The sequence below is a fragment of the Melanotaenia boesemani genome, chromosome 23, assembly GCF_017639745.1.
Source record: "Melanotaenia boesemani isolate fMelBoe1 chromosome 23, fMelBoe1.pri, whole genome shotgun sequence".
Taxonomy (NCBI): Eukaryota; Metazoa; Chordata; class Actinopteri; order Atheriniformes; family Melanotaeniidae; genus Melanotaenia; species Melanotaenia boesemani.
Window position 1 is genome coordinate 6,516,648 of NC_055704.1, and position 15,070 is coordinate 6,531,717.

The window sequence follows — 15,070 nt, forward strand, 5'->3', positions numbered from 1 at the left end:
GGAAAATAATTTTAAAAAGTTTTGTACTGTTTTGCAAGAAATGATGCAACAATTCAAATAGTTAAACTGACATTTTAAGGGTTAAAATACAATAATAATAATAACAACATTGATGACTTTATAGCATTTTTTTGTTCATGTTTATGATTTTTGCTACCATGGTCCCCAGAAAGAGTATGTGACAATACATGAAAAAGTACAAATGTAATCAAATCAAGACTCACCACCAAAGCACCATCCCACTGATACTTACTATGTACTATGAGATCACCAGATAGTACAACCAACAACATAAAAGGAGTGAAATCCAAATCCAGGTTTCCGTATTTCAAACCTGGATTTGTGCAACAACCCTTCGTATTACCTGATTTGAATGAGTGTATTCATTCAAATTTATCAAGATGAGGCTTTTTGTTTGTTTAACAGTAACTCATTAAAAATCTTCACCAAATAAACAGAAAAAGTTGAGGAAAAATGTAGAAAAATGGGTAGAGGGGTTAATTAGAAAACAAGTTCATTCGTTTAGGTTTAAGTTGTAAATAATTCTGAGCTTATATCACATGGAAACCAACGTCTACACGCCACACCTGCTGCTCCACAGACTATTATTTACCCTGATGTCACTATTTTTTATTTTGTACGACAGTAACTCACCTCCAGCTCTCTGAGGATACCACTCTGGCCGCAGGTCTCTAAATCTTCCAGTGCCTGAGACCAGAAGTTCTCCTCCTGGTCTGGTTCTGTCCCATCATGTCCCACAGTGAACCTGGGAGGAAAGGTCAGAGGTGGGCCAATCAGAGAGAAGAACATCCCAAAGCTCAAACACAGAGGTAGACTGCTCATGCTGGTGAGTGTTCGTCGGACTGGAGGGGGACATGTGCAGAGACGGGCACGCATCCACCAGTGGATGCGTCACAGTGGCAGGGTCAAAGGTCACCAGGTGAGGGTTGACAAAGGACTGTGAGGAGGGTGGAGGTCAAAGGTTAAAGGTCAGTGTGGTACCTGCTGTCAGTGATTAGACCGCTGGGCAGATTAGAGCCGCTGCAGATAGAGACACAGTTAGCTCAATGCTACACGCTCCCTTTATTCTAAATAAGGAGTGCTAATGCTAAAGCTATCAGCTGAGCGTGTGGTGTTATCTCCAACCAATCGATCGTCTCCGATGCACCTGAACACAATCTGAGAGAAGTCTAAAGTGAAGTCTCTCACCCTCCGAGTGTTGGGCGGTCCCAGTCGTCATCGCTCAGTCCCAGATCTGACAGCGGATTAGCTCTCTGTCGAGCAGAGGAGGACAACTGGCTGTTGGTCGTCTTGAGGTTGCGCCACTCGTGGAAAGTGAATGGAGACGACTGAAAGGATGGAGCTAGACAAAAATAAACAGGTTACAAAGCTGCAGGTAGCAGTCGAAGCTGGTGGAAGGTGGTGGAATCAGACGGCGATGTACCGGCGGTGGTGAAGCTGCTGTCCATGTTGGACCCGTCCCACGACTCCACAGCGCTGTCCACAGAAGGCAGAGTGCTGAACGCTCTCTGGCTTGTTGGAGGTGCCACTATAATAACAGGCTCCTCCTCCCCGTCCTGGTTCTCCTGGTTAAGCCCCGCCCCTGACCCCAGGCTGGAACCAATCACGCAGGATTTTGGACTCGAGACTGCAGATAAGATGGTGGACTTTTATCAAACCGAAGCTCTGTTCCTGAAGTGTTTACATGTTTGTAGAGGCATGTTTACGTACGCTCGCCCTGCTTCTTGATCTTCAGAGTGACTGTCTCTCCCGCCTGCTGCAGCAGACTGATGGCTTCGCTCAGTGGTTTCCCCTTGAGACTGCTGCTGTTGATCGCCAGGATACGGTCGCCCACGTGGATCGCCCCGGTCCTAGAGTAAGAAGTTCCGTCTTACTGAACATTATTAAAACTAGAACATAATTTAGACAAAACAGAACGACAATTTCAAAAATCACCAAAACCATTATAACAATTAACCCCATGAGTTTATATGTGTATATATATGTATACATACACACAAGTACATGTACATATATATATATATATATATATATATATATATATATATATATATATATATATATGTATATATACACACACATACATGCACGTGCTTATTCAAGTTACTATTATTGCCATTAAATCTGATCATATATAAATGGAAAAAAACATAAAACTAAACCAACTAAAACAAAAGTATGTTGCAATTATTAACAGCAAGGGGCAGTATTTTCCACTTCATCCTTTATCTGATTTGTGTAAATCTGTCACTGTTGTGCTTCATATTTCATTCCTACTCTCACTGATGTTATTTTACAGGAAAGAGGTAAATATTGTCCTTCATCTTACGGAGTGTGTTATGTTATCCTCCCGTACATCTCCTCATGAAACCCATAATGACTGCAAACAGTAATCAGTGCATCAAACTTTATGAGATCCATAAACAAATCCAGACTTTCTTATTTCTACACAGCATCTAATTTAACAGACTTTTTAACTAAATGTAGGAATAATGTTTGGGAAATTAAGATTTTTTTACTGAATTGAAGTACTTAATGTCACATATTTCGCCTGTTTGTAATCCGTATAACAATAATTCCCACAACAGCTGATCAGGTCATGTGATCTGACATAGATTAACTAATGAAAATGTAAAGTTCTCACTCAGGCTGCAGTATTTGCTTCAGCTGTGAGTTTATAAGTATATATTTAAACATAAAATGAGTTAATGTGTTCGTACCTCTCGGCCAGGCCTCCCTTGCTCAGTGAGGAGATGATGATGGGGTCGAAGGGCTCCTCGGTGCCTGAGATGGTGATCCCCAGCGGGCCTCCGTACCTCTGCAGCTCCACCGTGTAGATGATGCTGCCAGACACCTCCTGCTCGTCTGAAACATCAGCAAAGATTAAATCAGGACCAGATGAAAGCTGAGTAACTGTGAGCACACAGTGCAAAGTGACATGTGGTGACAAATATGTCGGCTCTATGATTCATCTATGGGAGGAGGTCGTGCTGTGAATGTTAAATTCATCCTGAATAAAGGAAGACCAACAGGCGAAAGAAGGATTTCAGGAGTTGCTACAGGTCTTGAAGAGAATTAAAAGGTTCTCATGAGTCTCCTTGAGGGGGTTAAGAGGATATTGATGATAATTTTAAGATTAGTAAAAGGCAATAAAGGTTATTGGGAACATTCTGGGGGGGTTTTCAGCCTGAAAATGGTTCCTGGAGATGCTTTTTAAACATGTTTCTATGCGCCACTGGGAGCTTTCTTTAAGCACTTGTAGGGTTATTGAAGAGGTAATACCAAATGATTTAAGGCAGGGGTGTTCAAAGTTGGTCCTCAAGGACCACTGTCCTCCAGGTTTTTGTGTTTCCTGCTGACAACACACCTCAATCAGATGAATGGATCAACTTATTTGAGCAGAACTTGACAACAAACTGTTGAGGAGAGCCGTTTGATTTAAATCAGGTGTTTTAAATGAGAGAAATCTCTAATTTGAACAAGTTTTACATCTACCATCTGGCCTTTATTAAGTCCTAAAATCTATTAAGAGCTGCTGATGTTTCTTGACCAGGTGTTGGTAACCCCTGTAACGGTCTTCAGAGTTGTTGAGTCAGTTTAAGGCAGGGGTGCCCAGCTCCAGTCCTCAAGGGCCACAATCCTGCAGGTTTTTGATGTGTCCCTGCTCTAAAACCACCCGACTCAAACTGATGAGTCATTGTGCAAAACTTAATAGGCTGTTGGATCTATTTCAATTGAGTCAGGTGTGTTGAAGCAGGAAACATTGGAAAATCTGCAGGACAGCGGCCCTTCAGGACCGACTTTGGACACCCCTGGTTTAGGGTATAATTCTAGATGTTAATAAAAGCTTCTGTAGGGACAACAGAAGAGATCCTGATGATGATCAAAAGAGCCAGAAAGCACAAAAAGATGCACCTGGTTTTTGACAAGTTTTCGGCAGTACTTGGGGAACGATACTTCATGCTTGCAATATTGAGTAAAACAGACACCTGAGTTGTCTTCGTCTTTGCGGATCTTCAGTTTGACGAGCTCCTCGCACTGCTGGAGGATCTGGACAGCTTCCTCCATGGAGCAGTTTTCCACTCGAATGTTATCGATGGCCAGCAGCTTGTCTCCCAGCTCCAACGTCCCCGTCCTGGTACAACACAAATACGTGAACATAAACATGAATAACAATGTCGGACTTTACGTCATACATTTCATTTCTGATATCAATTCCAAAAGAAGTTGGTTTTCTGTGCAAAGCGTAAATAAAAAAAAGAATACAATGATTTCCAGGTCTCATTAATTATTTTATTCCCAGGAGAACATAAGCATCATATCAGATGTTGAAACTGAGACATTTAATCATTTCATGTAAAATATTTTAAATCAGAAATTGATGCTAGCTGCAGTATGTTTTAACATAGTCTTTGATGAGACGTCTACCCTGGGGCGCGGAAAAGGGGGGTAAAGGAGAAGGATTCTAGGGGCCCATGATTGAATGAATGAATGAATGAAATGAATGAATGAATGAATGAAAAATACTTTATTAATCCCAAAGGGAAATTCAATATTGTAGTAGTAGTAATTTTTTAGTAAAACAATCACATTAATTAATTAAGGGCTTTGTTCTTCAGCCTGATAGCTGCTGGAAGGAAGGATCTTCTGTATCTCTCTGTCTTGCATCGGACTTGAACAAGCCTCCCACTGAACACACTCTGTTGTTTCGTCACGGCGTTGTGTAGAGGGTGTGAAGGATCTTGACAGGGGGCCCTCAGTGCAACTGTAATACTAACAAAATTATCTAATACTTAATGATACATTTACAATCACGCAAACATTTTAGTTACAATGCAATGGTATGACTAAGTTTCTTTGTTTTGGAAACATTTATGAATCTTTAGTCAAATCAACGCAGGTAAACGATTAACAATAAAAAAAAATCACGCATGTTCTGAACAAACTTGAGAGCAGTTGAAGCAGATGCTGGCAGAACCCCCCTCCCCGTCCAGGTGGCCCCTGATGAAGGAGGTGAGCAGCTGAGTGTTGAATTAATTGATTATTGTGGAGAAAAAATATTATATAAGTGAAAAAATAGCTCTGAATTAATAATAGTAAATAAAAAAAGTTTGTATTTATTTTAGAACAATTTAAATGGTTGAGAAAATCCTCAGCTATCACTGTAATGTTGGTCAGGTCAGCAGTTTGGGACTCATCCTCCTGCTTTGCAGGAGGAACAGAGACATTTCTAGTGCAGCAGACTGGGTGACTGCTTATTATCCAATCAGAGAAATATTTACATTTTCTAGATATCAGAAGATTAACCAGCAACAACCATATAGCATCATATATGTTTCCCCCACTAACCTAATGCTTCACCTGTGAGTCTTCAGATCTGGAGATAAAGTAGACTTCCTGTGTTGCTACCAAGCAGCAACCTCCAGCGGTGAAATGTGAAGCCTATGCGTAAGTGCAAAAGATGCAGTTCACCCCTCATCCACTAGGGGCTCCAAAACAGAGCAAATCCCCACAGACTCCCATGTTAAAAAGACCAACTTCACAGCAGAAATAAACATGTTTAAAGCCTGGTACAAAAATCCATTTCAGGATTAATAGGTCAAGTTTACCTTAATAACAACTGTGAGGGAGTGAATTTTTTTCTTTTGGATGCTCAGGGTTAGCTCAGTTAGCTCTTAGCTACACGTAGCTACAAAGATTCCTCACAATTCTCTGAATGTTCTGATGATATTATACATTGTAGATGGTGGGAGCTTCCAAATCTTCACAATTTTACATTGAAGAAAATCTTTCTGAAATTGTTCAAAAATTTTAGGTGCATTTTGTCTCAGAATGGTGAACTTCTGTCCATCTTTTCATCTGAGAGACTCTGCCTCTCCAAAGGGCTCCTTTTATACTCAGTCATGTTACTGCCCTGTTGCCAGTTAAACTAATTAGTCCTTAAATGCTCCTCCAGGTGTTTCTGGTTTGTACCAGTTACTTTTCCAGCCTTTCGTTGCTCCTGTTCCAGCTTTTTACAGACGTGCTGATGCATCAGATTCAGCTCATAACTTTCATGAAATGGTAAAATGTCTCAGTTTCATCATCTGATACGTTGTTTATATTCTACTGGGAATAAAATATGGCTTGATAAGATCTGGAAATCGACTCACTGTTTTTAGAATAATGACAGCGGTTGTGTGAATTTGTTCGGACATCCAGTTAAAGAGAACAAACATGGAGCAGATGTGACCTGCTTGTGAGCCAATAGAAGCTTTCTAAATCACATTTTCTGCTTCACACTCCAAAACATGGCCCACAAAAACCACCACAGACACTGGCTTGAACTGTCAGCCTAATTAACCAACCACCGGCAGGACACAACACAGCTGACGCTGCTTCACTTCAGCATCACATGCTGCTTCTCTGTGTGGACAGACAAGTCTTTGCAGGCTGAGATTCGGTTACCTGTGAGCGACGCTGCCTTTCTTTATGTCAGAAATGATCAGAGGGTCCCCTGGTTTCCTGTTGGATGGAGCTGCAGACACAAACTGAAGCGTTAGACACAGAAAACTAGCCATATTTAATCTGTAATGACCAGAAATAAGGATTTAATGTGAACAGTTGAAGTGGGAAATGTTTTACTAAAGAGAGGAGCTACAGTCTGAATAAATGATGATGAAATCACTTCTTTAAAGTTAAAATTTTCCACACAGACACGTTGCAAGGCTGTTTTATCTATTACTACCATCAGTTTTGTCAATAATGTTTTATACATTGTGATTTTCACTCATTAGAACTACGAGATTTCTTTTAAATCACACCTGACAGGTGTGGAGAGGTGAACCTCCTCTTCCTCGCCTTTATTTGTGTTTGTACTTACAGCTGATGGTGATTCCCAGCTCCACTCCTGGTTTCTTTGGGAGCTTCACGTGGAACGTTCCTGAACTGGGGATGACCGACTCTGTGACATGAAGAAAAGAGATTTATAGACACAAACATGATTATACAGCTGGGTTTCCTTCTTCTGTATCCATTTTCTTTATGTATGTCTTAAGCTTCGTTTTTCTCTACTTCTGTGATCTTCTTTTGTATTTTTCTTGCTCATTTTTATTCTCTGTTGAAATTCTGAATATTTTCATCATGACTTTGGTTCCAAAACAATCATCATATGACAAAGTAATATTAAACACAGTATAAATATTATTAAAAAGAAGATTTAATAATAAAAAAGCTAGACATCAAACTAATCTGAGAAAATTAAACTGTTTTATTCAAATCAGCTGTAGATTAATTAAGCTAATTGGTCAACTTACTCTTATAATGCGATTTTTACTTCCACCCCTCATAACCCTGATCAAGTATTTATTATAAAAGTCTTCATATCTGACGAGTTTTTGTTGGTAACTGGTGACATTAAGCACAAACTAAACTCATTTATTGCAGATGAGCTGCTGAACTTGTTTTATTTCTGTATTTAATGAGGCATTCCACATCTTGTTCCCACAAAATGATCAATAAATAATCAACAAGAAATAAAGATAATTTCTGAATGCTGCTTCTATTAATCTGAGATGTTTTCGAAGTCAAACAAAGCTTCATGTCAGCCTTTCAACTCTTTAAAAAATGAAGCCAAACCCGTCGTTTGTTTGCTTCTGGAGTTTCTGTTATTCACAGTTTACCGTCGCTCACACAACGTCTCTGTGAGTCATCAGCTACAGCATGTTGTGTTAAACTCAGACGTGACAGCTTATTTAGAGCCGCTGGATGTTTGACGTTTACAAATGAGACTGAAGCAGAGTGAAACACAGACCGGCAGATCGTGGCTTCAACAAACTGATGCTACAGGTGTGTTTTCTCCGTGTTCACCTGCAACGTCAAACTCGATCTCCAGCGTGAGCTGAGCGGTGATGGACGAATCTCTGAGCAGCTGATTGGTTTCCTCCAGAGTCGAGTCTTCCGTCGGGATGCCGTTGATGGACAGGATCCTGTCGCCGATCTGCAGAATCCCGCACCTGGACAAAAACACACAGGCACAACATTTTTATTTCTTCTTTTAGCTCATAGATTTATTGAAGTTTTTTACAAAAAAAAAAAGGAAAAAGAGCAGAAAGAAGAAAATCATATAATTTGCCCTCTCACACATAAAATTAACAAAACCAAATGTAATAAAATTAAACTAAAAACAGCTGCAGGCTGATTTCCAACCTTTTCTACACTTGATTTACTATCTTACACATGCCCACAGAGGAAAACCAAACAGAACACAGAAACCTCTTTATAGCAGCTTTCCTCATTTTTCAAACACAACAATAATACATCTTCCAACACTTTTGTTCTGCAACTGGGTTTTATAAAAATCTCAAAACCATTTAAATTCTAATGACTTGGTCTTTTTTCTAATCTATTTTGGATGGTGAACGTTTCCCGTGAGCTTCTACCTGCAGAACCTGGAGCAGACAAACACACTCGGAGAAATAAACTGAGGAAGAAAACTCAAGATTGTAAATAACGAGGATGTAAACATGAATGTTAATAAAAAAACGAGTTTGCTTCCCCCGACGCGCAGCGCGCGATGCACGTGGGGGGAGCGGTGGTTCTGCTTGAGGCCCCCCACATGTCATATTGCATGTATCATTTATCTGATACCAACATTACGTAGTTTTCTAAGAAGAATGTGAAGATTTATGACGTTATGCAGATTTGTTTGGTCAATAAAAAAATCCCCAATCAAATATCAAATCTTTTTGATGTTAATCAACTTATTTTTTTGGTTAATGTGGATCAAACCGGATGGTGTTCAGTCTGTGGTTGGTGCCTTTACCGCTCAGCGGGGCTGTCCGGGTCGATGTAGGCGATGAGGGGTGGCGACGACAGCGTTTCCGTGGCGAAGACTCCGCCCTGCAGCTGCAAGCCGAACCCCATGATGCCGTCGCCTCGCAACATCACCTCTGTTGTTTCCGTGTGGACCACCTGACCGGCGAGCCCCACGGTGCTGGATGCCAGGGACACTGACAGGGACGGACAGTTTATTTTGTTGTTTCTGTAACAGCATAATAAAGTTTGAGGGTTTGTAAATGCAGAGGGACTCACAGGAACTCTTGAAGTCCTTCTTCTTGGCCTTCCTCCTCATCATGGTGCTGCGTGGACTCGTTGGATACATGTTCCTGGGCAGGGTGCTCATGTTGAGGGACGAGAGACTATAGGCTGACATGGAGCCGGGAGAGAACGAGTGGCTGAGAGCTGCAGAGAGAGAGAGACATGATGAGGAGAGGTCTCTCGCTCAAAATACAAACAGCAGGGAGAGAGAGACAGGTGGACGTACGAGGGTTGTTTGTATGGCGGTTGTGCGATCTGGCCCCTGATTGGTCGGGGTGGTAGGTGTTGTAGTGGTAGGGAGGGAGGATAGGGGCGGAGCATCCAGTTTCCCAGGGAAGGGGGCGGGGACTGCGCTGCACCTTGACTGCATGCACATACACACAGACACACAGAGGAGGCAGTTAAGGTAAAGACGAGAGGAAAGGTCAGAGGTCAGGAGGAGTCTGTAAACATGCTGCTGCTTCAGTTTGGTTCATTAAATTAAGTCCTGCTCCTCGGTGGAAGTCTTCCTCCTCCTCCTCTTCCTTCTTCTCCTCTTGGAATTCCCTCTGTTAAGACTTCCAGACACCACGCTGACGTCACCGCTGCCTCGAGGCTGGATAACTAATTCAATTGAGCTTCATCTAATTAACGTCAATAGTCATCTCAGATCACTTTACAGAGAAAATCTGATGCTGTTACATCTTCTCTCTACATGTCTGTTTATTAACTAAAAAAAAAACAGGAAACGTGAACATGACAGCAGAACAGGTGAGGTCAGGTGTGCATGCAGATGTGCAGTTTAATTCACACTCTGGTGTGTAAATAGAGTTAAATGTGTCATATGAACCCGCAGCTTGTTGCTCTTATTTTTTAGAGAAACAAATAATGAAGAATCTGACGCATTTCTCACAAGACACAGATTATTTGAGGCAGGAAATAAACACGGTAGACTCCTGCTCGACTGACCACAGGCCACACACTGCCTTCCATTATATCATGTATTAAGGATAATTTAAGACTAAGGTAATTAGTAAATTAAAGAAAGAATTTAATCAAAAACTGTACTCCTCTGAATGCACGTTTACTGGAGAGTCACAAAATATTTTCTTTGATGGTCTGGATCTTCCCAGTTGGACTAATGAGCAGAAAAATGAACTGGGCAGACCATTAAATTAAATCCCATCCGTCCAGAAAGACCTCAGGACCTGATGGTTTCGACCTGAATTTTATAAAAAAGATTTCTAAATCTGTGGCTCCTAAATAACGCAGGCTTCCCCCAACTCCGAATCTCATATTTCTTATTTTGAAGAGAGATAAATCATCTGACCAGTGTCCATCTTACAGACCAGTAAGTGTAAAATACTGTCATAGCTTCTTGCCAAGAGGCTGGAAAAAGTCCTACTTCTTTTCATTTATCATGATCAAACTGGCTTTTTAAAAAATAGATATTTATATTCAAAGGTCAGCCACTTACTAAATGTCCAACAGTTCTCTCACCCCTACGAGAGGTTAACGTCCTTCACAGGTCTGGACGGGGCTCTGGCTTCATTGATTAGGATAGGACTTTATATGCACCCTTGGTTGTACAGATCCTTGTTATTGGTCTAAGTCTGAGGTTTTCAGGTTGGGGAGAGGAACATGCCAGGGATGACCTCTGTCGCCCTTTGCTATTGAACCCCTGGCTGAAACTATCCAAGTTTAAGTTGATGGTCTGTCGTGGCTTGGCAGGATTAGTTTAATAAAAATTAATGTACTTGCAAGTTTATTGTATCCAATGCAAATGTTATCCCTCTGGATTGGTGAAAGAACCATATCAGACCTCAGTAATTTGTTCTTAAAACTTATCTGGTTTGGGGAAAACATTTAGATTAGAGATGAAGGTTTTACAGTTACCAGCTGAAAAGGGCCGTCGGGGATTTTTTGCTGCAACAACTGGGCCTGAAGAACTTTCTCCAGGGAGATAACATCCACAGATGCACGGTGTTGTGCCCATTTCTCTCCCTTTAGTTTCATTTCTGCAAAAGCTGATGAACTAGCAACAGAAGTTAAAAATAATTCTATTATTTCCAGTACTTTAAAGATCTGGTGAGACATTTCTAAATATATTGGATGGGGTGATAACTCCAACCATTAACTCATTAACTCAGAATAAGGCCTCTCCTCCTGGTAATGGAAACAGTGTCTTGACACAACGGTGCAGTAAGGCCGTTAGGCTTACTGCTATGAAGGTGATAATCTTATGTCCTTCACACACTGGCCATTTTTGTAATGTAGAATCTTAAAGCTCTCAGGATTGGCAAAAAGAAAAAAACACTGTAATGCTTACTGAAGTGATTCAACTTTAAGACCAGGGCAGTACGACCCTTTTTGAAAATTATTGGCAAAAACTTAGCAAAATAAAAAAGAACTGTTAATTAAGCTTCATCAATAATTTTTCCACGAAGCTTTATCAAAGACTTGGTGACAAACAAACTCTTATCCTGCACTTGTAAACCAGCCATGTATTAATTTTTCATTGCGGGTAAAGTGGAAAATGATGGCTCAGAGAGGTAGTAATATGTTGCATGGCCTCAGCAGTGAGTTCTGGATACTTGTAACAAAGGAAGGTTAAAAAACTTTAATCAGCGAGGTGATTTATCATCACTTGTTGAAGTGTGAATCCATAGTGTCGCTAAAGCTATTAGTAATAAATATTAATTGAAGAAAACTCGTTTAATTCTTCACTTAAAGAAGATGAGCTGCCTGTACACATCAGAAAACCTCTCAGTTTAAATGTATTCAGCTAAAACACTACGCTGTGGTGCGTTTAGGGACAGTCTAGCCAGGGGAGTGTTTGCACACCCTGCTGTGTTGCATTCAAGCCCCCTCCTTTTAGAGTGATGGGTTGACTTCAAGGCCCATTAGGTTTGATGTGTGTGTGTTTACATCAAGCTGGGGGACGATTAGAGCCAATTCCAGTCCAACTACACACTCCCTCTCTGTTTGTCTGTTTTCCTGGAGATCCGGCGCATTAAGTGCAGTTACAAAGCAACTAGCCTTCAGGGGAAGTGGGTCATAAATCCTCCAACGTCAAGTCTGCACTGATACAAGCTCACCAACCAGTTTTCTGCCCAGAACAGAGGAAACCCACATCTAAAAAATGGGTCCTGTGTGCTTATCTCAAAGACTTGAAAATGCAGATCTAATACTGGCTGTTTTTCAAATCTGAATCTAATTATTTTAATTGCCAGAAGCTAAACATTCTGTAAACATAACTGTGAATGTTTTGAAGTGTTTAGTAACTATTATAATTATTTTTTCATAAATCTTTGTGGAAAAAACGGAAGGGAAAGGGGTATATGGATTGTTTATGTTGTATAAAATAATAGGAGTGACACAGAAAAGAATACAGTTGTAAGAAAATTAATAAGGAAATGTGTGCAGAAATATAAAGATAAAATATGGAAATGAAAACAAAACATAAAAAAGGATCATTTTAATTTATTTAAAATTAATTTATTATTTATCATATATTAATTTCAACTATGTGGAAATTACCTTATTTTTTATTTTAATATTTATTCTTAATTAATTTATCATTTACATTTTTTATATTGTAAATTTATTGCCACTTGTTTTTTTAAATAAATGGCACGTTGTGGTGCTTCCCAGGTTTGCTGTGTGTTAGTACCATGCTGCGGTGCGTTCAGGGCCGGTCGGGCCTGGTGCTGGGGCAGGATCTCCATGCGGACGGTCTGACAGGAAGCAGAGAGCAGCTGAGTGGCTTCAGCCAGAGAACAAAACTCCATCGACTTCCCGTCGACGGACAGGATGTGATCTCCTGCGTGAAGAGCGCCGCACCTAGACAAACACACACACACATGGGATTATGTGTGTTTACACAGATAGTAAAAATTATCCAAACCAGCTGAAAAGCTGAGTGATGGTCATTGAAGTGGAAGTGCTGATGCAGACTGCCAGCTAAAGATGCTCATGTCGTTTTGTGAATGTAAGTAGTGTGGAGAGTCAAAAGGTTCACAACAAATCCAGGTGTCTTGGCCTGCAGGTCTGTAGTCCAGAGTTTTCTGCCTCTGCACCAATCAGCAATCACATTATGACCTCATAAAAAAGTCTGAATAACAAACTTGTTTTGCGCCACATACCTGTCTGCTATACTGGCAGGTTTCACCTTGTCGATGATGATGACCTGCTTGCTGCAGAACATAGAGGTGGACAAGGCCACGCCCAGACTGGAGCCTGTCGCCTTGGCAACCTCAACCAGCAGTGGTCCAGATGCCGTAGCAACGGAGTCTAAGAAACAGACATGTTTTTATTTTCTTTTTAAGATTGTGTTTTTACTGTTACATCTTCATTTGGAGCTCCACAGGGTTCTGTCCTGGGACATGTTGTTTTTCTTCGAATGTGAGTTTGAACTGACCCATCACTGACACGTCGTACTCGATCAGCAGCGTGGCTTCCTGTCCGCACTGCTTCAGGATGCTCATGGCTTCGGACAGCGTGCTGCCATGAAGACGGATCCCATCGATGCTTAGTAACCGATCACCCGGCTTAATAGTTCCTTCTCTGTAGAGGCAACAGAGCTAAATTTTAGTTTGGACAGAAGCTCCCGAGGGACAAAAAGCACTCAGAGAAGCATAGGTCAGTACCTGTCGGCCGGCCCGCTAGGTCTGGTGGTTGTTATGACGATGGGTCGAGACTTGTTCCTGTCTTCATGGGCTCCGCCTGCACACAAACACATGATCATGTTGTATGTTTATTTTTATTTTGTTCACACACACAAACAAACAGAACCTGTCTCACCTCTGATGACGAAGCCAAAGCCGTTTCCCTCTTTATGAAGCGTGACTTCCACGTTCTTAAACACGACCCCTGACCCCTGCACGGCTGCAACACACCAACAACAACACATCAACAGACAGAACACACACACACCAGCTCTGTTTATTCTCGTGCTGCCGGTGGCACTTACAGACGGGCGGCAGCTCGTACTCCACCTCCAGAACGACTCGCTCCCCGACGTTCTTCAGTAGACTGATGATCTCATCGTGCCTGAACTTGGCCAGGTTGATGCCGTTCACCGAGCGGATGTAGTCACCCACGTTCAGCTGGTCGCTCCTGACAACCAGTCCAAACATCAAACGCTTTTTTGTTTAATCAAAACAGCACAAACAAACAAAACAACTTATTTTTAATAGTTTGTCCTTGAGATTATTAATTATAATTTAATTTAATTTAATCTCTTGACACCTGTTGTTGCAAATTTGTGACAAACCAATTCTGGCCTAATTCATTTAGTTTATTTTATTTCTTATTATCAAATTTTTTAAATTATTCACTCTCATTTATATATACATTTTATATGATTTTTTTAATTTATCTTTATTTATCAATTGTTTTCAGTTTATTTAAGATTCTATTATATTTTTATTTAATCCAGTATTTTCCTTTTGTTTTCTTCTTTCCAAGATTTTTAACTGTATTAATTTTGTTTTTATAAGACTGTGCCAGATAAAACAAAAAATAAAAAAATAAATTATTATAATAATTTATTATTATTATTAAAAGAACTGGTAATAATGTTCTATGAAATATAGAGTCAAAACAAAGAGGTAAAAAAAAATAAAGTAGAACAAACACTAATAAAAATTCATACACTTTAACCTTCTGAACACCACGGATGGGATGACAAGTGTCATTTTATGTTGCCGGCAACAGACTGAGTGTAAAAGGGTTAAAGGACTAAAGGCTCTGCGTCAGGTCGGTTACGTCTTCACCGCCGTAGGTTCTGCGTAGGTCCACAGAGGATCAACGCATCCCTCTGCCAACTGGATATGCAGTCCGGCTACACGGCAACGCGGAAGAAATACATTGTGACTGGTTAGTTTGTGATTGCGTATTTCTGGATTTTTGGGTCTTCTTGCTGAACGACTGTGGAACGACGACTCTTTCTCTTTCTCATTTGTTTAAACTGTAAAATGTACACCAGATG

General features: G+C 40.7%; 1 protein-coding gene across 3 annotated transcripts in view; it reads right to left on the reverse strand.

Annotated features, from left to right (window-relative positions):
* The window catches only part of grip1 (glutamate receptor interacting protein 1), a 93,056-nt gene that overhangs the window by 11,684 nt on the left and 66,302 nt on the right, over positions 1-15,070 (reverse strand). For all 3 annotated transcript variants that reach the window (XM_041977054.1, XM_041977053.1, XM_041977055.1), the window contains exons 4-21: positions 14,051-14,196; positions 13,882-13,965; positions 13,728-13,803; positions 13,499-13,644; positions 13,224-13,371; positions 12,752-12,921; positions 9,326-9,463; positions 9,094-9,243; positions 8,825-9,011; positions 7,870-8,015; positions 6,884-6,964; positions 6,469-6,538; positions 4,011-4,156; positions 2,742-2,886; positions 1,732-1,871; positions 1,445-1,648; positions 1,210-1,363; positions 655-766 (exon numbers count right to left, since the gene is read on the reverse strand). In XM_041977054.1, the coding sequence (XP_041832988.1) occupies positions 655-766; positions 1,210-1,363; positions 1,445-1,648; positions 1,732-1,871; positions 2,742-2,886; positions 4,011-4,156; positions 6,469-6,538; positions 6,884-6,964; positions 7,870-8,015; positions 8,825-9,011; positions 9,094-9,243; positions 9,326-9,463; positions 12,752-12,921; positions 13,224-13,371; positions 13,499-13,644; positions 13,728-13,803; positions 13,882-13,965; positions 14,051-14,196 (2,443 nt within the window). The remainder of the gene's footprint in view (positions 1-654; positions 767-1,209; positions 1,364-1,444; positions 1,649-1,731; positions 1,872-2,741; positions 2,887-4,010; positions 4,157-6,468; positions 6,539-6,883; positions 6,965-7,869; positions 8,016-8,824; positions 9,012-9,093; positions 9,244-9,325; positions 9,464-12,751; positions 12,922-13,223; positions 13,372-13,498; positions 13,645-13,727; positions 13,804-13,881; positions 13,966-14,050; positions 14,197-15,070) is intronic.